Consider the following 27,380-nt stretch of genomic DNA (forward strand, 5'->3'; position numbering starts at 1 on the left):
CAGCGCCAAAAACAAATGGTGGTGTGCACCAGCGAGACAAAGGCCAGCCGGGCTAAGCAACCATGTCAAGCAGGATCTTCAAGTTGGTGAAGGGGCTGACCGTATGTCTTTAGCGGACTTCTTTGAGTCCTTCTGCTTAAAGGAAGACTTGGGTGTTAGTTGGCTGGAGGGATGGACGAAGTCTTCCCGCGAGTACTCCTTCTGGCCTTCCTGCCTGCCAGTTGTGTAGTGGGTAGCTTCGCCTCATGAGGAGAGAGTCTGATAGTTTGTTGCACAGCAGGACTGGGGTCAGTGATGCTACCTTGACACTGGGTGACTTCACAACCTCAGAGCCAAATTTGAGGTTGCATATCTGTGTAACCATGTCCTTCATGGAGCGAGGGGTAACAAGAACTGAACTATAAGTGCCTGACAGGTGAACACAGAGCTTGTGGCTAGCCAGCAAGCTACTGGGTAAGGCACTTTTTCCTTTACCTGAATCTCTTGAACAGCCTGCTCGTCGAGATACACAGAACAATCCTGGGAGGAGGCGGCATGGCCACCATTGCAGTTGATACAGCAGGGAGGAAGAGGTAGACATTCGCTCTTGTGTGCATCCCGCCACAGGTTACACATATGGCTGGGTGTTGACAAGACGTTCTAGTGTGATTGAACCAATGACACTGATAGCAGCACATTGGATTCAGAATGTACGGCTGGACTGTGATGATTTCAGCTGGCTTTAATCTTGGACGGCAGCACCACCCTATAATAGGTGAGGAAAAGAGTGCGGGTGGGCACTAAAGAAGAATCGACCTTTTTCATGACATGATGAATGACAATGACGCCCTGATCGGAGAGGTAAGATTGTATTTCAGCCTTGATAAGACCGTCAAGAAGCCCAGTGTAAACTACACCACAGGAGGAAATCAAAGTTCTATGTGCCATGACACGAACAGGGTAGCCGTGGTGAAGTAAGGCAGCAAGAAGTTGTTGTACTTGAGCATCAGAAGCCGTCTCCAAAAGCAAAGTGCCATTCCGTAAACGAGAGCAGGATTACAAAGGGCCAGCAATGGCATCAACACCTTCCTAAATAATAAACAGATTAACTGTGGTGAAGGACTGACCATCTTCAGAATGTGATACAACAAGGAACCGCTGTGCAGTGGGAGGGTCTTCAAATCAGAACCCTCATAACATTTTCGTTTTGTTGACGTCGATGAAGAGGATGAGTGACTCATCACGAGGAAATCCCCCATGATTGCAGCATCTCCAATGGCGCGTACCTACTGGGGGCCTCCTACACAAGGGGGCACACCCGCCTTAGGTGATTGTTCACACCTCAGGTCACACCTCCCGAACACATGACAGAGGGACCAACGGGCAATCTGAGAAGGTTACAGCTCAGTCAGTCACCCCTCCCTGGGCTTGGCCTCTATCAAGGGTATGTGTGAACCCTACCTGTCGACCCAGGGCTGGGAATTACGTGTTACCCAGTACTCTTTTACATGTTAGACATGTGGTCTAGCCTTCAGGAGCGCACAGGGAAGAAGAAGAAGAAGAAGAAGAAGAAGAAGAAGAAAAGAGAGAATCCTCAAACACCGAAGCAGAGGAACGGGAGGTGAAAGGAAACAAAGGAAGGAAAAAGGAGCCACAAAGAAAGTTGAGACTGTTTGCAGGTCAGCAACAGAATGCAGAACATTCCCCATAATACCCCAGACATGTTCCCCAAGGGAGAGGAAAACGAATAGCAAGAGGATAGACATGTAGCACAGATGGTAAAAAGGGCTGCCAAAGGCTGGGGCTCTGTGGTAGCCAAGTATGAACCTGCCAAAGAGTGGTTAGCCCCCGGAAGGGGGGAACAGTTTGAAAGCCCCCACCAACAATTTTGTTTATTGAAGATAAAGTTACTGTAATTGCCCTTATCCATAAAAGTAGAAACAATATTACTTCTTAATGAGTGAAAAATCCTATTGCAAGTGACTTAATTATATTTGTACTATTTGGAAAGTAAATGTTGAAATAGGACTAAGTCCATGTCCATTTCTGGTTTAATTTTGACTTTCATAACTGTTGGTGATCACGTAATTCATATATAATGAAGTAATTACTATTGAGAAGAAATAAGCTGTTAACTGTTTCTATGAGAACTCGCATATACTATTTATAACTGCTAGCATCACTGTACCACTTGTCTGATTATAGTAGAGTTCATTGCACTTCATTGGGTAAGAAGTAATAGTAGCTTTCCTTTATCACAACTCTATACAGATTATATAAAATACTGTTCAACATTAGTATGCCTAATTTGAATCCAGCTGAGCAAATATGGGCCCAGGTGAGAGGTACTGTGGCAGGAGACACCAAGAAGTTTGTGCTCATTGAGGGTGAAATGCAGAAAAAAAGTGCCATTGCAAACTTTACCCCACAGGAATGATACTGAGTTGTCAGCCATTCAAAGAAGGTAATTGAAGAGACATGGATTAATGAAGGACTGCTGAAAGAACAGATGGAACAGAGAGTCAGTTCAGTCAGCTCCAGTGCCAGTTCCAGTTCTGAGGGAGACAGCAATGATTCTTCCCTTGGCATCACTTAACTTACACTGTAAATGTGAGTACATATGAAAAATTCATTGATGTAACTGCTCTGTTTAGTTTTGTATTTCTTTATGGCCACAGAATGTTTGCTTGGCAGCTGACTATTGGTAATAACCTAAGACAGGCATTGTGTTGTTGCTACCCCTTGAAAACTATGCTTCCCTGCACTCTTTCTTCACCAAATTTCCAAAAGTTGCAACTTCTTTTAAACACACTATAGTGGTTTACTGCCTCTGTATTTCTTTCTGTTTTGCACAGTTCATCTGATTACAGCTTAAAACTGTTAATAATACCATGTGTGTGACATGAGGCTAAACTATATAATACAAAATTTATATGACAATCACTATTTCCCCAGTTCACTGTGACTAGTCTGTGTACATATTAGCACATTTAATAATTTTCCCCCCGTGGAAATCTTTTACCACAAACTCACAAATACAGAGACTCACTGACAAGGTAAGAGCCCAATGAATTTGCTTACAACACATTAATCGAAGATACTGAAATGCATAGTCTTCTTCAAACAATGTGAAACTTCTGATAGGAATATCAAAACTCTAGAAATAGATAGATTGCTACTAATGTAAAGATAACATGTTAAGTTGCCAACAGCAAAATTAAAAGAGATTTACACTTAAGCTTTTGGCCTCACCCTTTATCAGAAAAAGAACTACCTTCCAATACATATAAAATTGAATTAAAAGTCAAATAGTACATTGCTCTAACACAACAGTTTAAGGCTCAAAGTTTTAGAGAAGTTCGATATACTGTGCATAAATAAAGTTTTGTATGCTAGTTACAAAATACAATAAGGACCACTGATTTGAAGATATCAAGAAGAAGCTAATTAATAAAGATTATAGTCAATAATGTGGTGCAGTTTAGTTGGAATCACTGTCTTAGACACAGTACAGATGTCTGACAGCCTCACAGGCATGGAATATGCCAGACTGGTGTCTACCACCGATGGTTTAGCTGAAATTATCTTCCGAGCACCCTGAACATTACAAAAATTCCAAATTGTTTCTTGGATTGAGCCCTTTTTTGACAACAACTACTTTGCTTGATGTTCAGATTCACAACTTCAGAAGCACCATATTATTGTCTTCAATTAGTGAATCTCACCAAAGTGTCTAAGGCTTCCATAGTGTCAACCCAAGAGATGTTAGTTTCAGACATTTTGCCATTATCACTGTCAACTTCTGGTGCCTCCTGTGACTTCAAAACACTTTTATAATATCACATCATCCACTCTCCTTCAGTAACTGAATTTCTGCCTATGTCAATCGATTTTAATTTCACCTGAAAAAGCACTCACTTCATTGGTAGACACAGAATTTATCATTTGTACAATTCCAGAGCGATCAGCTGTAAACTACTCATCATTTAAATTGCTTTCCATCTCTGTTTCTTCAATCATTTTAGACCATAGTTCACTCATAATACTGTTTTGGTTCTCACTTTTTTCCAGCCTGCTTATGATGACCAGTTTCTTGTGGCTTGTCAACATCACGTTTGTGTTTTGCTGCTTTAGGTGCATTTTTGCTCTGTTTGGAAATTTTTCACTGTACATACAAACATTTTACTGTGATGTAGTCTAACTGACAGTCATACAAGTAGCTGAATATTAACACAGCACAATGACTTCATTAAATAATTAAAATACCACAGCACTGATGCAAACATAAGTACTGTAAACTTAGGTTTAGTGAATGAAGAATCACTGACACTGACAAAGCCAGTAATGCAACTGGCTTATCTTGGCAAGACTATAATCACACAGTTAGGCAAACAATTGTTGCTGAAAAGGTGTCACGCCATGGCAAAATACCTGGCGCATGTTGGACTATTGGGTCCGCTGGATTATAGAGTGCTGAATTATCATGATCTTGCTGTAACTGATATCAACCTGCGACAGTGAAAATATGATTACATACATTGTTACAGCTCTGTTGAAATTCTACACATAACAGTCAGCAAACAACTGACAATAACTGAAGTGGAATAATACAATACTACAAAACTTCTAAGGGGTATAAACGATGCTGTAATGCATTCTTTGTATTCCACAGTTACCAAATGACATATTTTTACTTCATATGCAATCCATCTGTAAAATGTGAATACTTACAAAAGTCTCAATTTCTTCTGCTCCTAAATTTAGTACTGAATCCTCCTTAATATGCTCAGTGGACCCCGAGGCTATAAATGGGTCTTCCTGTTGTGACAGTGTCACGACATTTAACAGTGCCGCCACGACACTACACGCAAACGGCGATAGAGGCGCCCGCAACTCGGCTGAGCGTGGGAGCGCCACCTACCTACGAACAGCGCCGGCCACGTCACGGCACGACAATCAAATGAGAGATACTGAGTTGTTATCATGTAACCAGCTATTGTTTCTAAGTGAGTGTGTTTGAATATCCACGCAATTATTGGTAATTAAAGGTTATAAGACTTTTTGGCGGCGAGGATGGGATATTTTTACTGCGTTGTGGATTTGTGTGTTTGTGACGGGGCAGACATGGAACAGCTTATGCAAGCGCTCATTGAACAACAAACACAGCTGACTGCTGCTATTCAGGCACAACAAACACAGCTGACGGCTTCTATTCAGGCGTTGTCGACGTCGCTTACTCATCGTCTGTCTTCCCCTTCTCCGCCTTCATTCCCTCCTTACGATGAGGCCGCTGAAGACTGGGAGGATTATGAGAAGCATTTGCGGCAACACTTCTTGGCTTTCGGCGTTGTCGACGCTCCTATGTGTAAGTCGTTATTTCTATCTTGGATTTCCCCACGGATCTATCAGCTGCTATGTCAGTTAACCCCTCTGCGGGAACCTGCCTTCCTGTCCTTCCAAGAAATGTGTGACTTATTGTCTACTACCGTAAAAACACCCACGTCATTGCCGCCCGCGTGGCATTTTACCGGTGTCGTAAACAGCCCCATCAATGTTACCGGGCTTGGGCGTCGGAACTACATGGTCTGAGTAGGAAATGTCAGTTTGTCACGGACACTCATCATGAGTCTTATGCTGATTCAATGGTTATGGATGCTATTCTACGGCTTGCTCCTGATAAAGAAGTTCGGCAACGTGCCCTACAACTGCCAAACCTGTTGTTGTCGGAAGTTCTAAGCATCGCTCAAACCTTTGAAGTGTCTCATGCTGCTGGCGCGCAAATAGATGCGTGGTGTGATGTAGGTGCTGTACAGTCAACTTTCGACACGGACAATTTGTCTGTTTCACAGGAGAACGAAGATGTGGCGGCGGTTCACTCGCGTAAACAACGTCATGTTGGGCCACAACACTCGCAGCGACAACAGCAACCACAGAAGCAGGTTAGTTCCGCACTTCCTTCTTGTCCACGTTGTTTCGTACAGCATGACAGGGCCGCATGTCCAAAATGTTGGGCCACGTGTAATTCATGTAGGAAAAAAGGCCACATTGCTTCTGTGTGTCAGTCCCCTAAAGTTCCTGTCGACGAGGACGAGGCATCGGACATGGATGTTAACTGTGTGCTTTCTCAAACAAATAAGTTGTTTGTTACCGTTCATGTTCTGGATAAAGACATTCGCATGCAAGTGGATACTGGCTCTGCAGTAACTCTCATTAATTCTCGCACATATTTGGAGTTGGGTTCCCCTCCCTTGTCTCCAGTTACGCGAAATCTGAGAACTTATAATAAACAGAAAATTCCAATCACTGGCCAGTTTGATGCTTCCACTCCCTACAAGTCTGTTGTTAGGCCCCTCACATTTTATGTGGTGGATCATGCGGGCACTGAAAACCTGTTTGGTTATGATGCTTTCCAGTTGTTCGGGTTCTCCATTGATGATGATGTGCACCTCATATCTGAGGATATTCCGTATCAACAGCTGGATGGATTGTGTTCTGAATTTTCGTCCGTGTTCTCTGCTGGTCTGGGCCGTGCCAAGGATTTTGAAGCCCACATTACTCTTAAACCTACAGCTCGCCCTAAGTTTTTCCGGGCACACCCTATTCCGGTGGCGTTGCGTGCGCCTGTCAAGGCTGAGATAGACAGGTTAACAGCTTCAGGGATTCTCCTTCCTGTTACCTCCAGCAAATGGGTATCGCCAATTGTGGTGGTTTCCAAACCAAACGGGAGTCTGCGATTGTGTGGTGATTTTAAAGCCACCGTCAACACTCAGAGCCTCATTGACACTTATCCTCTGCCCCGTCCTGAGGAGTTATTTACCAAGCTCGCTGGGGGCCAGTTCTTTTCCAAACTCAACTTATCAGAGGCGTACCATCAGTTGCCACTGGATGCTCCTTCCAAGGAATTTCTCGTCATCAACACTCCTTGTGGGTTGTATCAATACCAGCGGTTACCATTTGGCGTCGCTAGCACGCCGGCCATTTTTCAGCGGTATTTGGAACAGCTCACGGCTTCCGTTCCCGGCTGCATAAACTATCTGGATGACATTGTTGTCACGGGGGTCTCCACTGAGGCACTGAGGAGCACCTTCGCAATTTGCGTTCACTGTTTCGGGTTTTGCATTCGGCTGGGTTGAAGTGCAATCTGGACAAGTCACAGTTCTTCCAACCCTCCATTGTGTATCTTAGTTTCCACTTGTCCCGTGAGGGTATACGTCCTCTACGTCAGCACATTGCGGCCATTAACGCTCTACCCCGGCCGTCTACGGTCAAAGAACTTCAGGCGTTCTAGGCAAGATTGCTTATTATCACAAATTCATTCCATCCGCAGCGGGGGTAGCCCATCCTCTGCATCAGCTGTTACGCAAAAACGTTCCTTTCTGTTGGTCCGACGAGTGTGAGCAGGCTTTTGTCCTGCCTGAAGGCTCATTTGCAGTCGGCGCCTTGTCTTGCCACATTCCGTCCAGGTCAGCACTTGGTTCTGGCGACTGACGTGTCACAGTATGGCCTAGGGGCTGTTCTCGCCCATCGGTATGAGGATGGGTCGGAACGACCCATCGCCTATGCATCCAAGACCCTCAACGATGCGCAACGGCGTTACTCTCAAATCGAAAAGGAGGCACTCGCTATCATTTATGCTCTAAAAAAGTTCAGTGTTTTTTTGTATGGGTCTAAGTTTCACCTCATCACCGACCAAAAGCCGCTGGTCTCTCTGTTCAGCCCATTGGCGTCGCTTCCGGACAAGGCAGCTCACAACCTGCAACGTTGGGCCTTATACTTGTCTCGTTTTCACTATGAGATTCACTATTGCCCCATGGCCCAGCATGCCAACGCTGACGCATTGTCGCGATTGCCGATGGGCCCCGACCCGGTTTTTGATCGTGATGAACTACTCTGTTTCCACATAGATGAGAAGGAACATCGTGCGGTCGAGGGTTTTCCACTTACAGGTTCGCAGGTCGCGTCGGCTACTGTGCGGGACCCGGTCCTGTGTCAGATGATCGGTTTTGTTCAATGGGGTTGGCCGGACAGGACCAAGGGCCGGGCATCGGATCCCCTTCGCAACTACCATGCCTTGCACCTTCATCTGTCTGTTCGTGATGGTGTTGTTCTTCTGGCCACAGATGGCGCATCTCCAAGGGTCGTGGTGCCAGCCTCTCTTCGCAAAGATGTTCTCAAACTGTTGCATGAAGGCCATTGGGGGATTTCTCGGACTAAGTCCCTGGCCCGCAGGCACGTTTATTGGCCCGGTATTGATTCGGACATCGCCCACATGGTTGCTGCGTGTGGTCAGTGTGCTCAACAACTGGCTGCACCTCGTACACTGCCCTCTCCATGGCCTGATCCGGCACAGCCATGTGGATGGGTGCACGCTGACTTTACCGGCCCCTTCCTCGGTACTTATTGGCTACTGTTGATTGACGCCTTCTCGAAGTTTCCGTTTGTTGTTCGATGTCCGTTGCCCACCACTGCGGCGACGAAGCTGGTTTTGTCCAAAATCTTTGCGCTAGAAGGTCTTCCATCCACGATCGTCACGGACAATGGCCCTCAATTCTCTTCACAGGCCTTCCGTGATTTTTGTACTGGACAAGGGATTCATCATGTTACAGCACCACCCTTCCATCTGCAATCAAATGGGGAGGTTGAGCGCCTTGTCCACACTTTCAAAAACCGGATGAAAAAATTCCTTAGTGATTTTTCCACAGATGACACTCTGCTGCAATTTCTGAGTTCTTATCGTTTCAAGCCTCTGGGTGATCGCAGCCATGCTGAACTCTTGCATGGCTGCCAACTGCGCACTCTACTGCACCTGCTTTACCCTGTCAGGCCTTTTGCTGTGTCCCCTAGTGCGGGAAAATACTCGGTGGGCGCCGACGTGTGGGCATGAGGGTATGGATCTCGCCCTAAATGGATTCCAGGGGTGGTCGATGCTCTTCGTGGCCGCCGGCTTCGTGAAATACGTATGGACGACGGCATGGTTGTTCGCCATTATGACCAGATGCGCCCACGAGTGGTGGCCACGCCGGTGCCACCGCCCCTTCCTTCGCCTCCACCAGCCCGAGAAGCCCGTCCTGTCGCTGATGCTGATCTATCGTATATGTTGATGCAGCCGACGTCACTACCGTTAATAGTACACCAGAACCGGCCCCGAGTATGCCGGAACCGACCCCAGTCGCGACGCTGCCTTCTCCGGGACCCATCTCGCTCCGGAGTTTTCACCCATCATCTTGTCCAGGAGGCACGTTCCACGCACGAGCTTCCGTCCTGGACATTTTCAACCATACTCTCGTGTCTCTCCGCAAGATCTTCTCGGGGCCTCACAAGAGGCCATGGATGTCTCCACAGTGTCCATGTCTCCAAGGAAGTGAGTGTTTTTTTTTTCAAGGGGGGAAAAGTGTTGTGACAGTGCCACGACATTTAACAATGCCGCCACGACAGTATGCGCAAATGGCGGTAGAGGCGCTCCGCAACTCGGCTGAGCACAGGAGCGCCACCTAGCTACGAACGGCGCCGGCCGCATGTCACGGCACGGCAGTCAAATCAGAGATACCGAGTTGTTATCATGTAACCAGCTATTGTTTCTAAGTGAGTGTGTTTGAATATCAATACAATTATTGGTGATTAAAGGTTATAGCACTTCCAGATACTGACAAAAGAAAACAAAACCTCTCATTATGTACATACAACATAGCTCTCAACATTTCATTATGAAGATCTTCATTATGAAGATCATCATACTTTTCAGTGACTCATCTCTTATTCAAAGAGTAATTTAATAAAGCTAATTTTCTGATCAGATATGAGCAAACTCATCAAACCATCAGTTTTGTAGTGTGTTGATCCATATCTGCAACACACTACAGCAGCATTTCTGGATAGCAGAGATTTGACAATTTCTTGGTAGGTTTCTGCAGGTATATGGCACTAGATGTGCTAGAATTTAGCTCATGCAAATCCCTTGAATTACTGGCTGTTGGTTTGTGGGTTCAAATTTTCATGTGTTCCACAGATGCACATCAGTTGGATTTGATGGGCAAGTCATGAATGTGCATTCACTGTAATACTCTTCAAACCACTGCGGCATGATTCTGGCCTTGTGAAATCAACAATTACCCAGCTGGAAATATGTGATTACCGTTAGGAAAAACAAAGCATCAAGGGAACCATGTTCACACAATTCACAGTAATCATAATGCATTTGGTTACTACTAGAGGTTCAATGGTACCCACGGCAAATGTTTCCTTTAGTATAATCATACCCCCCACAGCCCTGTGTCCACAGCACTGCGCATTCACTCTCATGGTGGGCAGTAGCTATAATGTTTGCCTTATCCGTGTATATCCAAATGATGCTGAGCTGTACCGGTCAAAGGTTAGGAGGAGTTAGATTAGGAAACGATATACTTAAAGTAGTAGATGAGTTTTGCTATTTTGGTAGCAAAATAACTGAGAATGGCAAGAAAAGCGTTTCTCAAAATGAAATATTTGTTAACATTGAACACACACTCAAGTGTTAGAAAGTCTTTTCTGAAGGTATTTATCTGGAGCGTAGCCATGTATGTTTAGACAAGAAGAGAATATGAGCTTTTGAAATGTGGTACAACAGAAGAATGAAGATCAGATTAGTAGATCACAGAACTAATGAAGATGTACTGACTGGTATTGGGGAGAAAAGAAATTTAAGGGACAACTTGACTAAAAAAGGGATTGGTTGATAGGATGCATTCTGAGACATCAAGGGATTACCAATTTAGTACTGGAAGGAAGTGTAGACAGGGGATGGAGGGGAGGAGGTGGGCTAAAAATTGTAAAGGGAGACCCAGAGATAAATACAGTAAGAAGGATTCAGGATTCAGATGGATGTAGGTTGCATCAGTTGTTCTATAATGAACAGGGTTACACAGGATAGAGTAGCTTGGAGAGCTGCGTTCAAAGCAGTCTTGACATACCACCACCACCACGGATAATATGTAACGCACAAGGATAACGAGAGTCATGGTAACTCTACACAAATACTAAAAATTACTGATATTGTAGGTTAGAATGGCTCTCCATCTATGATTTTTTAACTATATGAAGCCATTACATTCCATGATTGTCTTGCTGTACCTCAAGCATAAAACAACACTGATTTGTAAACTTACACTATGTTCAGAGAGACTCGCATTCAATTTTAGTCCTGGATCTTCCTCTGTGTTGTAAAATGGAGCCTCCATTTTTAATCGATCTTGAAGTAACTGAAAAAGGAAAATAATTACCCATTTAAAGCTTGCACATAAAACTCTGTAACAACTGTATGACTGTTAAGAGTGATGGAGAAGTTTGTCATCAACCATACCTCACATAGAAAATTACATTGCTAAAAAAGCAGTAATCATCCAAATAGAATAAATTTTCATTCTGCAGCAGAGTGCGCATTGATTTTAAACTCCCTGGCAGATTAACACTGTGTGCAGGACTCTTACTCAAAAGTAAGACCTTTCCCTTTCACAGGCAGGTGCACTATCAGTAGAGTACTTGCCTCTAGAAGGCAGGCAAAGGTTCTAGGTTTCTTAACTTGCCTGCATTACACTTCATGATTTGGATTGCTCCCTGGACTGTTTATATATGTTTATGACAACTTTTGCTATGGTCTAGACTTTGGCTCCTGTTAGCAGTTTACTTTATCAAGAAGATGAAAACATGCTCTTTAATTTCAGTGAACAGCTGAAAGTAGCCAACAGTGTGGAATGAAACATTTAGTTTCAAATAAATTGACTGCCTCTGTGGAAAGGATCAATAAAAGCCAAAATTTCTTTAGCAAACCAACAGAAACAACTTCACTGTTCCGCAATGTGATTAATATTTGATTGCCAAAATGCTGAAATAAAATAAAATGAGAAAACTAAAATCAATATGATATTTTAGACTTCCATAATTATGTGAATGCATTGTAATTCATTTCATAGCTTCTGGCCGAAGAAATTCATTTTGTTTCCATTTAATGTGAGAACTGTAAATGAAGAAGAAACAGCAAAATCACCCTGGCAGCTTTGGTGTGCCAGAAAAACTTTTCAAGTAGCCAGAAGCAGGAAAAGGTACTGCTCATACATGAATAAACTGAGCATGTGCATGAGCCCACTCGCAACCACTCTCTCGAACCTAACAGTCACACTGATTGGAAGCTGTTTGTTATTATGTTGCATAGTCTTCATCCTGAAGCTTTTGACACATTTTGCTGTTGGCAGACACTTGTGTGTACACTGTGTTTGTGTTGTTGTTGTTGTTGTTGTTGTTGTTGTTGTAAATGGCACATTTCCTTTGCAATGTTTTATTTTGGTTTTATCCTCTTGTTTATGATTTATTGCTGCAGTATTATTCTGCTGCAGCAGGATGCTGTAAAATCCTTTGTTAGAGCATCAGTTCTTACCAGTCTTAATTACAAAAATTTAACTGAGAACTAAAACAATGAAATATTTCCATAGTCCTAAAAAATTCTTACGTTTCCCCAGATGAAAAAATTCCAGGGTTTCCCAGTTTTCCCAGATTGTATACATCCTGTATAATATAACTGGCAGAATTTCAAGCCCTGCATGGAACACTTGCTGTGTGCAAATGTTCCGATCACATCACAAGTGCCATGCAGTTTGAGTCTGATGGTGTAGCTGTCACCTTATGGGCTTCAGACCTGCCAGTTATCTGTCAGGGTTGGTTCCTTAGCCATTACCAAGGAGAGAACAAAAGTAAAGTATGATTTTTATAGGATGGGACCTCTTTAAATCTAAAAGCAGTGCTGAGCAATACAGCAGTACAACAGGTCAGCTATTTTAACTATCTGAAATGTGATATCACATACAAACATGACAAAGATACAGGTAAGAAAGTAATAAAATTTGGAAACTACATGTAAAAGCAAACAGGTACTTTAGAAAAGAGACAGAGAAAATAACATGAAGGAAGTTTTAGAAAATGATGACCATCCCCACATTACCCTGTGGAGGCGAGTCATTACAGTGTAATGGGATTCTTTACACCCACAATTGGCTGTATGAGAGAAGACATTATGACAGAATTTAAAATGTTTAACACACAAAACAAAATTGAAGACAAAGAGGAAAACTGAGTCGATATCTTGACACAATGAACAGTGGCTGACAATACTACAACCCAGTAGGTTGACGAAGCTGGAGAAGGCCAAGGAAGAGTGAAGGCCTAATACTCAATGCACAAAAGAAGAAGTTGTTTATAGTGCGTTTAAAATTAGTTGTGACTTTTGACAGTTCAGTATGGAGCGAGTGGAGGGGCGCATAGTTGCTAGCATGGATGATATCAACAGGCAAAGGTAATGACAGGCCTGCTTGGCACATAACCTGTCAGCTGCACATCTGGTTGATCTGTAATCTTTCCCGCACATCTTACAGCTTCATTTGTCAACTTTCTGATTAATTCCCTATCATTTCAAGAAAGGTCATAGTTATTGTGATACTTCAGTATAAGCTAAATTACTGCAAGAAGTTCTTAAAGTTTGCAATCAAACATAGGGGTCACTATAAATTTGCATTTGATTTGCGTTAGGTCATATGATGCTGCATATGAAATTTAGATAACATATTGAATTATTCTTTAAACCTCTGAGAAATTGCTATGTATCTCCAATGTCAAGTAAATGGAATGTTTGTAAAGGTCTCCATCACCAATGCACATGCCAGTAAAAAAGCCAGAATGAAATATTCATAAATCCCTCATATCTCATAAATGGTCTCCCCCTCAGGAGACACCACCTTAATGAAACACCGTCCATGTGGGTGAGGGGGTTTGTGTGATCCAATGAAGTGGAGGCTATACCGGCAAGAGCGTAACTACAAGCAGGGCCTCCCAAGCCAGACAGATCTCCATAGAGGATCCAGATGAAGTGTGTCTCACAATGTCCCGCCTAGTGTCCTGTCCTATTCTATCGTGGCCCATCCTATACTCTCCCTTCCTTTCCTTTTCCTCCCTGTGATTGTGTGGCAGCAGGCACAGGCCCCTAATGTGGACAGCAGAAGATCCTTGGAAACCAGGACAACATTGATGCACATAGGCCTTACTGCAAAGGGATGGATAGCATTCTTTAGTTGTGGTGAAGACAAGCTATCTAGGGGGTAATGCCCTGAAATAAACCCTTAGCAGGTGTCCAGGCCATGAGGTGGCAGCCCCACCTGGACACTCACGTGCTGTGGGCTGATAATCCACACCACCAAAAAACACGCATCACAGAAACTAACAGGAGAAACAGCCGGATGGATCTTAAGGATATGACCTTTGGCTTGCTTTTTGGAATGTAAGGATGTTGAGAGAGGCAGGGAGGCTAAGAGAGGTTGAAAACCAGATGGAGAACTACCGACTAGATATATTGGGACTAAGTGAAATAAGGTGCCAGAATCTGGGGAATTATAAACACAAATTGGTGGACTGCCGCTGTACGCGGGTCAGACAGGTGAGGACGTGATGTGTAGGAATGAATGATGTAGGGCTCTTACTATCTAAAAGCAGCAAGAAGAGCTTACTGGAGTGGAAACCAGTCTCAGAACAGATAATAACCGCATGCTTTAAAACAAATGTGCGATATGTCACTGTAATTCAATGCTAGGCACCTAATAAAATAGCTGAAGGAGAATTAAAAGATGCATTTTATACAGAGCTTAATGGAGTCCTTAGACAAACAAATTCTAGGGGCCTAAAAATTTTAATGGGTGACTTTAACACTAAAGTTGGTTCAGAAAATGAAGGGCTTGAACATATCATGGGTGTGTACGGCGCTGGGATAAGGAATGTAAATGGTGAACTGCTGATAGACACATGCGCTGAACATGACCTAGTCATTGGAGGCACATTGTTTCCACATTGTAACTGCCATAAGAAAACGTGAGCTTCTTCAGACCATGTTACCGAAAATCAAATAGACCACATAGTCATAAGCTGCAAGTTCCAACACTCTCCGTTAGATGTCAGAAACAGAAGAGGAGCAGACATTGGAAGTCACCACCACCTAGTTTTAGCAGAATTCAGATTGAAGATAGAGGCAAACAGAACCAAGCTCAGTCACAGGAGCAAGAAAACAGATCTGGCAAGGCTAAAAGACCAACAGATCAAAGAAACATTTGCCCTTGAACTACAAAACAGATTCCAGATCCTCTCTGAAGAAAACTGTATGGAATAGGGAATTTAAACATGCTGGGGAAAAAAAATCAAAGACAGTTATTTAGATGTGATAGAAAAAAATCATAGGATGTAAGGCACATCAATGGAAAGAATGGACCTCCAATGCTACATCAGATGAGATCAGCCACAGGAAAGAACTAAAACTTAAGTTAAATCTTTGTATGACAAGAGTGCAGAAGAGCAAAGCGCATAAAGAATACACAGAGAGATAAAAGGAAATGGAAAGATGAGCAACCAAAATTAGCAGAAGAGGCAGCAAGACAAGGAAATATTAAAGAGTTCTACAATGCAACCAAATGGTTGTCAATGAAGAACTTCAGACATGAAGGATGGGGTGATGCCTACCACTCAACAGGCACAGCTACAGAGATGGGAGGAGCACTTCAAGGAGCTGTTAGATTTTGAAGATGGGGTGATGCCTACCACTCAACAGGCACAGCTACAGAGATGGGAGGAGCACTTCAAGGAACTGTTAAATTTTGAAGACAACCAAGATGAACAGGTAAGAGATGTTCCAGGGTAAGTCAAAGAAGATCAAGATATAAATTTGCAGTGTCCCAAAATGGACGAAATTAGGGTTGCTTTGAAAACCATAAAGAATACAAAGGTTCTAGGCCTAGATAACATAGCACCAGAGCTCTTAAAAGCTGATATTGAAAGTACTGTTAAGATGCTCTATCCCTTCATGAAGCATATTTGGCTTGAAGAGAAATCTCCAAAGGAGTGGAAAAATGGTTTGGTCATAAAGCTCCCAAGAAAGGGAAATTTGTCAGACTGTAGCAACTGGCATGGTATTACATTGTTGTCAGTGCCAGTAACATCTTCACCAGAATTATTTTAAACAGAATTAAAGAGACTCTTGAAAAGTGAATGCGTAAAGAACAGGCCACCAGTTTTAGGGCACAATGCAGTTGTATTGATCTTATTAACACTCTTAGGATAATTTTAAAGCAAAGCAAAGAATTCCAAGCAACCATGTACCTGGCATTCATTGATTTTCAAAAGGCCTTCGATTCCATGAAACACAAAGTGCTCTGGCAAGTGTTGCAGAAGTATGGCATGCCACAGAAGATCTTAAACATCACATAAGATCTATATGATGGTTACAAACATTGCATACTCCACAAGGGAAATATGACAAAGCCCAAGAAAGTAATAACTGGAGTCCGGCAGGGTTGCATTTTATCACCAACACTTTTTCTACTTGTTCTAGACTCAGTTATGTGAAGAGTCACAGCAGGCAGGAGATGAGAAATCCAGTGGGAGATCCATGAATGTCTAGAGAATTTGGATTTTGCAGACAACATAGTTTCACTAGCCCAAAGGCTGACGGATATGCAAGCTACATTAAACTTGCTGAAAGAAGACGCAGAGACTGCTGGCCTCAAGATAAATACAGGCAAAACAAAGGAAATGAGAGTAAATTCTGGGAACATCGGAGGTGCCACTGTTGATAGAGGAGCATCAGGTGGAAACTGTCAACTCATTCCTGTATCTTGATTGTATAGTGATGGAATATGGTGGAGCTGAAGATGACATGAAAAACCGCATTAAAAAGGCAAATACATACAATTGTATCCAATACAGAAAAACAGAAATATCACATACAAAACAAAAATCCATATTTTTAATACAAATGAGAAGGCTGTCCTTGTGTACGCCAGTGAAAGCAGGAAAATGGATAAAAAGATAACATCCCAATTACAAAGCTTCACAAATGGAGGTCTCTGACACATCATGAATATCTGGTGGCCAGAAAAAATATGCAATGAGGAGCTCTGGCGAATAACAAACCAAATACCTATAGAAGACCAGATGCGAGAAAGTGGTGTTGGTTGGGGCCATCGAGAAAAAAGCATTGGAATGGAATCCCCAGGGAACAGGGAAGAGAGGAAGACCTAAGGACACATGGAAGAGGACAATGGAAGGGGAAGCAAAAAGAGTTGGCAAGACCTGGGCAAAATTGAGGCAAATGGCCAAAGACAGAGACAGATGGCGAGTTCTCCTGGATGCTCTATGCCCCCATAGGGGCCAAATGAATTAAATCAAGTAAGTCATAAATGGACTGAGATATCAAAACAAGCTTGGGAAATGATAGCATGCAAAGAGGAGAGTATTTTACCATATGGTTAATATCTGAAATTGCCATATCTACTGACAACTGGCTTTCTCATAACTACTGATATGTCTCGCCCTCAGTTCCTTGTTTAATAACACACCGTTTTAGGATTCTGTTACGATTTCCATTATCTTACAATGTTAGTGAGATGTGTATCTGTAAATTATACTGTGTTTAGGCAAAAGAACCAGATGTTAACACAGCAACAAGAGAAGTACCATATTTCTCAAAACTCGTCGTGGTCCATGAATCCAGCTCTCCTCAACTACATTCTTGGTATGCCTGATAACGTGAGACCAGTCCGATATAACATTTGCAGTGGCTTCTCTTGTCAACATTTCAACATCACTGAGTATAAATTTCTTGTTGTTTTTTGCCACATTACCGTATTTACTCGAATCTAAGCCGCACCTGAAAAATGAGACTTGAAATAAAGGAAAAAAAAAAAAAAAATATCCCAAATCTAGGCCGCACCTGAAATTTGAGACTCGAAATTCAAGAGGAGAGAAAAGTTTTAGACCGCACCTCCAAACCGAAACAAAGTTGATCCATTGTAATATGAGACACAATTTAATTCGAACGAATGACGATACAGATACAGTAGTTTGGTTCGAGTCGTAAGCTTAGCAGTTAAGGTTTACCAGGTAGCCATTGCTATGCGTCAGGCGCTCCGTCCGTATTTATACGGATACCCTTCCTTTTTCACGTGCTTCGTCTGGTTTGAATCGATTGCGTATTTTGCTTTGATCTGATAAGTAACGTTTTCTATGTTATAGGTGTTTACGTCAGCCACTCTAAGCTGAAAATGCATTACTATACTGTGTCATGCACTGTTTGTCGCATTCTGATAGTGCATGTTTATGGCCTATCGCTGCTCGTGGCATGGCTTGCTTTTGTGTGCGCTACCGCCGCCTACAATTTAAAAAAGAGAGGAATCGTCTCATTAGCGAAACCATGGCACGAGACTGCTATTTGTTGTTACTTACACTGCTGCTTTCTTTGATAATGATCAACATGAACCAAATAATAGACTGCGTATGATAGAACATGTTCTGAACGAGAGTTTGGCTAAAATTTTTCTCCGTTTGAAAATCTTTGCGGCCGCTTCTTTAGTACATCAAATTCTGCACAGAAATTAGTCATCTTAGATTTTAAAATCTAGTCAGTTGCCGTGCTTCATTTCTGACTGTATCACTATTAGGCATAATAGTAATACGAATATAAACATGACACGATAGTATATTCTTCTGCGTTTGCTGTTGTCTCACTCTAGTTTCGTAGTTTATTAGGGAGACAGGATTTAAATGAGATAGAAGCAAACACGAAAGAATACATGGCAAAATGTTTATATTTGTATTATTCTTATGGTGAAGAGAATACTGCATGTGATTCACATTTCATCAGGTTCCTATTAGCAACCGTCTCTTCTCACAGGTAGGAAAAAATTCAGAACGTAGAGTTGGCCATATTGACAAAAATCCCAGTCTTGCCAGTCGGATTTTCGTAGTACATGGAAATGCTGCTATGTTCGAAGAGGAACAATACGGAATTTGTATTTACTTCGTTGGATAATGTATGAAAATGCAGTGGTCGAAACTTGGGCGGAGAAAAAAAGCTCATCTTCCAATTTTTTTTTTTTTTTTTAATTTTGTTTACTGACACAGAGGTTTTGGCGCCAGTATTTATCTTTGTACCTACAAAGGATGCCTGTGTAGCGCTACATATATTCGATGGCAGAAGTTAGTTGTGGCGGCACCTACCAACATTTTTCAGAACTTCCGCTTGCTTTGCACTTGATTCTAAGCTGCAGGCGGTTTTTTGGATTACAAAAACCAGAAAAAAAGTGCGGCTTAGATTCGAGTAAATACGGTACTTTTCACCTAGGACCATACATTCCCAGCCAGATTTAAATGAGCATAATATGGAGAAAGCCTGATTAAACAATGCCCAAACATTATCCAGTTCACTGACCTGTTAGCACGGAGTTTCTGGCTGGTACAGTACTGAAAGTTCCATTAACTCCACCTTACACAAGATGGGTTCAACTTTATCCAATCGAATATTTCTTTGTACCCTGAGAAAAATAGGTGCTTTCCTCTGCTGTATTGCTGGTGCTTTACCCATCCCAACTGAATGGTATTGTGCATTATCCACTACTATTGTCGAATGTGGAGGAAAATTTTGCAGCAGAACACTTCACAGCTGGTGAACGAGTTCTTGGGTGATCACTTTTACTGTGAATCTCATGTTCAGACATGCTGCAATGTTATTATTAATGCAATGGCAGCACGGAACACTTGTTTACAATACCTGAAAGCTGTAGAACACTTCACTGCCAGAAAGTATCAATTTACAATGAGAGGAAATGAATATAGGTGCCTCTGATGTGTGACACCACATGGTACTGTTTACCCATGGTGTGGCATCATGGGCGCTTTACCAGCCGAACAGCTAACCATTGGTGTTACCTAGGCAATGGCACCCAGTGAGCCAAATGTCAAAAGTTGCAACTGCTCTTAAATGCACTATAGTGTAAACTGTGTATGATCCAAATAACATTGGCTTTAGGGACCAACTGAATGAGGAATTGCAGTTGTTAAGAACTCATATCCTGGAGGATGGAGTTTGCTCCATCTGTCCATCTTTCTTTAGGTTTTCCTACTGGAGGAAATGATAAATGATGAAATGAAAAAAATTGTAAAAATATTTAATGAAGGAAAACACGGAAATGAAAAAAGAATAAAGTAAACTTAATGATGGCAAACATAATTGCTCCGCAGTTTAAGTAAATACCTTGATAACAAGGATAATGAAAAAAATTGAAGTACATGATATTGCAAGAGTTTATTAAAATGTAGAAGAGGGGACAAAGAACAGAAGCCTACAATGAGGCTGTAATTTTAATGATAGATAATACTTAGGTGTAAAATATGAAAACTGCCACATTGTTGTAAAAGTGGGTATTATATAGTATCATGTTGATTCAGATGGTGATGTGAATGATAAGAGTGTTGAGAAGTGTCAAGATTCACTTTGGGTTTCCGGACATAATGGAGTATTTTCAAGCAAAAGCATTCATATCTCGAATCGTACTTTGTCATCATTTTCACAGTATATGATGAATTCTCATTCTTGCTCTGCCCACTAATCAAACATCCCATGAGAATGACAACTGATTCAGTCAAAGAAGTATCTGTGGATAGTTTACTCATCAAGGCAACTGGTCAAATACATAGGAAATCACTGTTCCGGTCCAGGGCATTGCAGCAACTATCATGTATCATTTTATTTAAACATCAACACAATCACGCATAGTTCTTATTTTTGTTTGTATATACAAGAGTGTGCTAAAAAGTAATGCCTCCAACTTTTTAATTCTGTTTGCAGTATCGGTCGAGATACTACATGTCACGTATATTACTCGACTGAGAAATGTGCACAGGCTTTTTCATTCTGCTGACCCAAATTGGAACCATCTGCTGCTAGAGGGCTCTGGATTGTAGCATGTAACATGAACATGTGTAGCTTAACTATGTTGGTGCATGAGGAGCAGCGTACTGTGATCAAGTTTCAAATTCAAAGAGTCTGCCCATACATGCATCACCCTGTCCTTCAGCATGACAATGCCAGACAAGACATGAGGGTTGCAATGTCTGCAACAATCAGACAGCTTGGGTTCTCTGTCATCAGTTATCCTCCATATACTCCCGACTTAGCCCCATCCAATTTTCATCTGTTTCCAAATCTAAAGAATACCTTCGAGGACTTCCATTAGATAGTGACTGAAGCAGTGAAAGCAGAGGTGAGGTTGTGGCTCTGTCAACAAAGTCAGTATCAGTATCAATGAACTGGTCTCTCAGCAAGAGAAATGTGTTCGTTGTGTGTGTGACTACGTTGAGAAATAAATACATTGACATGAAGAATAAAGATGTAAAAAATTAACAAAGCTTGTTTTATTTGAAAAGCTTTAACAGTTTCTGCATAAAAATGTGGAGGCATTACTTTTTACCATGTCCTTGTACAAGATAATAATTCTACTAATGTAGATATTAAAACTATTGTTCCTGTACAAAGACAATACTTCAACCCATATACAGCAATGCCTAAAAAATACTATATTTAGGCTTTTGTGCCATATCTGACAACAGTGGGCAAATTATGATATTTTGAGTCAGTCATAATTACTAGCATATCTGAACAAACCTTGACGATAGTGCTCAGCTATATTGCTTACCTCTTCATTTACATTCCCCACAACTGTGAAATAACAAATCAGTGATTAATTCCACTCAGCCAAAAAAATTCTAGAATTACCTCTTGATTCCCAGTCTCCTGTGGTTCTTCCTTTATTTCCACACTAGAGGGGTATACCTGGACCTGTGGTGAGAGTAACACAAAGCAAAATGAGTACATTTAAAAAGTCATGATCTCCACACACTGTTAGCAACTTTCACAACTTCTATGCCACAATTAAAGTACTTTTCATGAATAATTAACACCACATAATTTAGTAACAACTATCATTTTATTGCCAGTTCTCAGTGTATGTTCTTTTGTGTGACATTAATTCTGGTTGGTGCAAAACTGATTTGTTTTATTTCAATTAGAGGGAAAATAAAATTACATGAATGACAACATTATTTTCTAGATATTACTCACTACAGAACTATTCTAAAAATAAATTATTACTGAGTGATGAAACACCCACAGCTTTTTCATACAGCACTAAGTTATTGAAAAACACTCTTATACAATGGAAGTAGTGCAAAAGATAAATGTCATGTGTATATTGGTTTCTGTAGTTACTCCAAATAGGAGTGGCAAAAGATCATCATCACAGAAATTTTAGGTTTTATTGTATCACAAATTATTCAACTTGCTCATGATTCACTACCTACAGCAGACACAACACCATTTAAAGAATAAAATCGTGCAAGATAATCCTCGAATTTTCGCATCAATGAAGAGAGGTTAAATATAATGAAGAGAAGTGAAATATAATAAAGGTTGAAAGCTGGACAACACAATCTCTGTACTGTTGTTCTTAAGCCAGGCTTAAAATAAATGTGAAGTCTAGCTTCACTCAATGCAGACTGTCTGCTATGCTGTCAACAAACACACATAATCTGCCAACACAATTTTTGCAAATCCAATCTATGGAGCATGTTCTTGCATTTGTATCATTACCAATTCTGCAGATACATTCAAGATGAGGGAGGCAAAGGAAGCAACAAATATTTTACAGTCCAACGAAAAGTTTGGGTCAAGCTTTAAGTTACATTATTTACAACAAAAATTCCTTAATACTTCTGTAATATCCTTACTGAATGTACAACCTCTTAGTTTTGCCACAACTTTGCTCCCGTCACATATATACACACTGGAATATATCAGGGTGCATGTACACAGTGTTCTAAATATTAATATTAATGAATGTGAACTAAAGACACAAATCACAATTTTCTGCCATGAGTCTTATTGACGCTTGGTTTACATATTCAGAGACAAGTGCTAATGCAAAAAATTATTATATGAAACTAACTTCTTAAACCAGTGTTCACAGTAAATGTCTCTTCAAACTTCTTTCAAGGTAACTATGAGAACTTGACTGAGCACTGGTAGACTGATTATGTCATTAACACAGCAGAAATACAAGCCTTAAGAAATTATCAACAGATAACTTCACAGACCACTTGCAAATATCAGAAAAATGAAAACTGAATAACTATCAGGACCTACTCAAGTAAAGTTTTGAGTGTGATTAACACCTTCAGATGTATTGAAAACCTGAAAATACTGAACTACGGTAGGAAAGCAAGGGTTTTCTTCAATGGCATAAATGTAGCTATGGAAAATACTGTTATAACAAACTTCATTGGCTTTCCCAACCCACACTTAGACTGTCACCTCCCTACTTAACCTAGGCCTTAGGCTATGCTGCAACTCTATAACCACAACAGGAATAGTATAGCACTCAATCCAAATCATTGCTTTCCTCAAGTGATCATCATCTCCACTAGCCCTATACAGGTATAGCAAAAAGACAATCTATGACACCACTCAAGTAGTGACATAAACAAAACAGACAACGACAGTCTACAACAGGAACATACAAACACAAGATCCAAGGTGCCATCTATGTAACCTATGATACACTTTTAAAAAATTACACTCACAGCTCATACTGATCACTAGACCCGTAATTATTCAGTTCCAAAAAACATTTATTGTTAATACAGAAATTACAGTTTCTATTCCATGCACAATTTTGTTGTTGTGATCAGTTTTAAAACTTGTTTGATGCTGCTCTCCACACTAGTCTATACAGTCAACACATCCTCATTTCTGCAACTTCTGCAGTCTACATCTATTTTAACCTGCTTACTGTAGTCAATCCTTTGTCTCTCTCTACATTATTTACCCCAAACTTCTTTTAGCCAAAATATGGCAAAAATTTCTTCTCTCTCCATTCTATCCACTTCCTCATAATTAGCTATTGGGTCTCCCCATAAAAATCTTCAGCATTCTTCTGGAGCAAACTATATGAAAAGCATCTATTGGCTTCACGTCTAGTTATTGTCCACATTTCAAATATAGAATGTAATAATGCATTACCTGAACCTACTTTATTTTGACATTGCATTGCTAATATTCATTATAATAAAATCTTCATTCTTACATTGTATATTAAAGTTGACACTTAAAGGAAATGTATAAGACCAGATTAAATCTGCCTTTAAGCAAACATACAGTTACTACCAGTGCATTAAGAATATGCTGAAATTTATTAAATTGATCTGTAGGAAGCTGAAGGTCTAGTTAGTGTGGTAGGAGACAGTGTGGATACAAGTTGCCATAGCAGTACTGAACAATTTGTATAATCCCACGTGATGTATACAATTTAATAATTAACTGCCTATGACTGTTGAAGACCACAACAACATGACTGTTTTACTATTAAATTTAAGTAAATTCCTAGCAGACATAATAGTCATATTCATTCTTATGATGCACAATGAATGTGATGAACAAAGTTTATCAGAAAGAATAACTGATGTGGTTCTTCAACTTCTCTCAGCACAACCCATTATGAAAAAAATCCACAGGTGAACAGCCAGATGTCGGTGCCCAGTGGGCACAATATTTTGGAAAGCAACCACATCGCCATCATCAGGTGCACTGAAAAAACAGTAAGTTAGTGCACCAAGTGATGGCAATGTAGTCACTTGCTGAAATATTGTACTCATTTGAAATGACATCCTGCGAATGACTATTTTTATCATAATAGTTCAATTTTATATAAATATATTATAACTGCCAATAAACAGTGCATTACAAATTTGTCTAAATTTACAAAAATTAAATTCAAACATTCTCCTGCATCATTTATGAATTTTAACACACATTATAATCTATGCATAGTGCTGTAAATGTTGAGGGTAAACTTAAAAACTCACTGGAGATTTTATTGTACTTAATTCCTCATACTTTCAGCAAAATGGCATGAATTCTGTTTATTCACACAACATACTGCACACCAAAATTAATGAAACAATAGTAAAAAAAATACTAAGAAACTACTTACAATGGAGCCTGGTGAACTTGATATCTCACTTGTTTCCTCTTTTATCCAAATAGTTTTTTCGTGGTCCATTACTGCTGTCAGGCTGTAGGAAAGACAAGGAACCAGATAATAAAAGTCACATTCAATTTCCATTTTTAATGTGAGATACAGCTGAAAGGCAGTATTTTCAGTCCATTACTGGGTGCAGCAGATGAACCACTAAACTATAAATAAATTTAAACTAGGTAAAGAAAAGAGTCTAATGTCAAGAACTGATTTATAATTCTCTCATAATGAAGTGTCATAACACATAATCTCAAAAATGATAGAAAATCATGTTTTGCAAAATCCATCCCACAGAAAAAAATGCTAGACTGACTGATACTGCTTGTGTCTGTCACTGGTTTAAGGTATACTCTACTACTGTGAGCATTATTTGAGAGGTGTCTTCCTTTTTCCCAGAGGAACTCTAGCTAGGCCTACAGCATTATGAGCAATCAAAGCAACTAATGAATGGAAAGGATATTTTCTACAGAAAATCAGTAACTTACATCAACCACAATTTTAAATTTGAAGAAAGATAAGTTGAAATAAAGCCTTCCATCTTTGGGATTTCGTTTGGGAATACCCTAATGCAAATGATTATCCAAATGTGTTATAATCCTGTTCTCATCAATGTAAAATGGAATTTGCGGGTCTTAATCATGTATGTGGCACTTTCAGAACTTAATCTCTAAACTCAGACATTAGTCTGCAGTTTGTCTTCAGTTACTCAGTATCGTTTTGATGTGTACAAAATTAAAACCTAACTATAAGAGATGTTCAGCAGCCTACAAACCATCATTCTGTCACATGTTTAATGTGTGTTTTTCGACATAGTTGCTCCTGTAAGGCTTTCCTTGTACAAGGCATTACTGAATACCCACAGTAGAGTAAATATTGCCATGCTGAATTTTTTTATCCATTCACTAAAGAAAATCACACATACTGTATTTTTCAATAACTGTCGTAATTTTGTTAATATCGACTATTTTTAATATTGGTTAATTTTCTAAAGCTAAACATATTTACTGGCTCTCCTCCCTCTTAGCTGCAAACCCATGGTGAATGTTCTGTTACAGTCTGATGATGTGTAATGTTCTTTGTCAGTGAGAATTGCACTTACCCAGTAGCTTTTCTACACTAGCTAATTTATTTCTACATCTATTTGCAACACTGCAGCATTACCCTTATACTAAACCACATTCATAAACGCATGTTAACACAAACTGTTGTTAATGTAAGATTTCCAGGTCTATGCAGCAGATCAAATAATAGGATACTAAAATGATTCTAAATAGCAACAACAAATGAATACATCCAACATCATCTTTTATCAGCAGATAACGGTACCAAATTCCTGAAAAGAGCTAGTAACTATGTGTACTAAAGAACTGAAGAATACTATCAAGTTACTCACGCTATTATCGGGAGGAGCATCACATTACATTACAGCAAACGCTATTGTTATTCCTCGTCGTTCCTTCACAAAAAATATTATATCACAAAAGTTATACTGATTAAGATAACGAAATAGTGAAAGTGAGCACTTCGCTGCCTTCGGTCGTCCTTCCCATAGAAATTATAAATAACTATCACCACAGAAATTATAAATGACTAACACTTTCACTGGAGATCACAATATGTAGAAACTATTGAAAAACCGTCGAAAATTCAAATAGTCTCTTTTACAAAGTTACAGAGTATACATGTAGAGATTTTATCGGATGGGACAAAAAAACATGTACTTCACAAAACGCTACAGGCTACAAACGGCACATGTACTTTTCGTAATTGATGAACAGTATACGTAGAGTACTTAACGCGCTCCAAAATACTCGTGGAAAAATTATTGATCTGTCTACTGAGAAAAATTACAAGCTCACAGAAAACAAGCTGTTTGTTTTGAAAAACATAACCTAAAACAAGTACACACCAAATTCGCAGGCAAGCGCAGACCATAAACAAATCCACCAACGATAATTTAATCATGGCCGTTTGTATACACAACAAAATAAATTTCAAATATGCCGCAAAAGCCATTAAATTAATGCAATATTGAAACTATTGCCAGAGCACCGTAACAAAAAACATGTAAAATGCTTCGTGTTACCCATGCAATTAGAAGAATAATAAAAATGTGATCGAATGAAACAACAAGTTTACTGTTACCTCTGTTTATTTATCTCCACGGTTTACATTTATTAGTATGACACACAGTCTAACATTAACAGTCGCGACACTCGCTGCTGTTAAAGTTGTTACCATTTGACAGCTGGAACGACACTAGCGCTACAAGCGGCGAAAAAGATGCGTCGGCAGCACGTTTGTTATGCATCCCTTTCGTACGTGATTTACGAAATATATATATATTTTTTTCTTTTTGCCTACCAGAGTTTATGTAATATCAGAAGTCAACGATGTTTCTAAAAATTATTCTAACATAAGCGCAAGTAGGGATAAAAATCATGAACCAGTGGCAAGTTACAATACATTTGTGAA

General features: G+C 40.4%; 1 protein-coding gene across 4 annotated transcripts in view; it reads right to left on the reverse strand.

Moving 5' to 3' along the window:
• LOC126159813 (zinc finger protein 737-like) overlaps positions 1–27,159 on the reverse strand; it is a 335,328-nt gene extending 308,169 nt beyond the window's left edge. The window contains exons 1-4 of one of the 4 annotated variants that reach the window (XM_049916615.1): positions 26,815–26,842; positions 24,861–24,942; positions 21,590–21,652; positions 11,121–11,213 (exon numbers count right to left, since the gene is read on the reverse strand). In XM_049916615.1, the coding sequence (XP_049772572.1) occupies positions 11,121–11,213; positions 21,590–21,652; positions 24,861–24,942; positions 26,815–26,840 (264 nt within the window). In that variant the 5' untranslated portion in view covers positions 26,841–26,842. Of the gene's footprint in view, positions 1–11,120; positions 11,214–21,589; positions 21,653–24,860; positions 24,943–26,298; positions 26,776–26,814; positions 26,843–27,050 lie in introns of those variants that run through there. The other 3 variants (XM_049916616.1, XM_049916617.1, XM_049916618.1) reach the window with 3 other exon arrangements.
• Between the last annotated feature and the right edge of the window lie 221 nt (positions 27,160–27,380).

The sequence above is a fragment of the Schistocerca cancellata genome, unplaced genomic scaffold, assembly GCF_023864275.1.
Source record: "Schistocerca cancellata isolate TAMUIC-IGC-003103 unplaced genomic scaffold, iqSchCanc2.1 HiC_scaffold_1147, whole genome shotgun sequence".
Classification (NCBI taxonomy): Eukaryota; Metazoa; Arthropoda; class Insecta; order Orthoptera; family Acrididae; genus Schistocerca; species Schistocerca cancellata.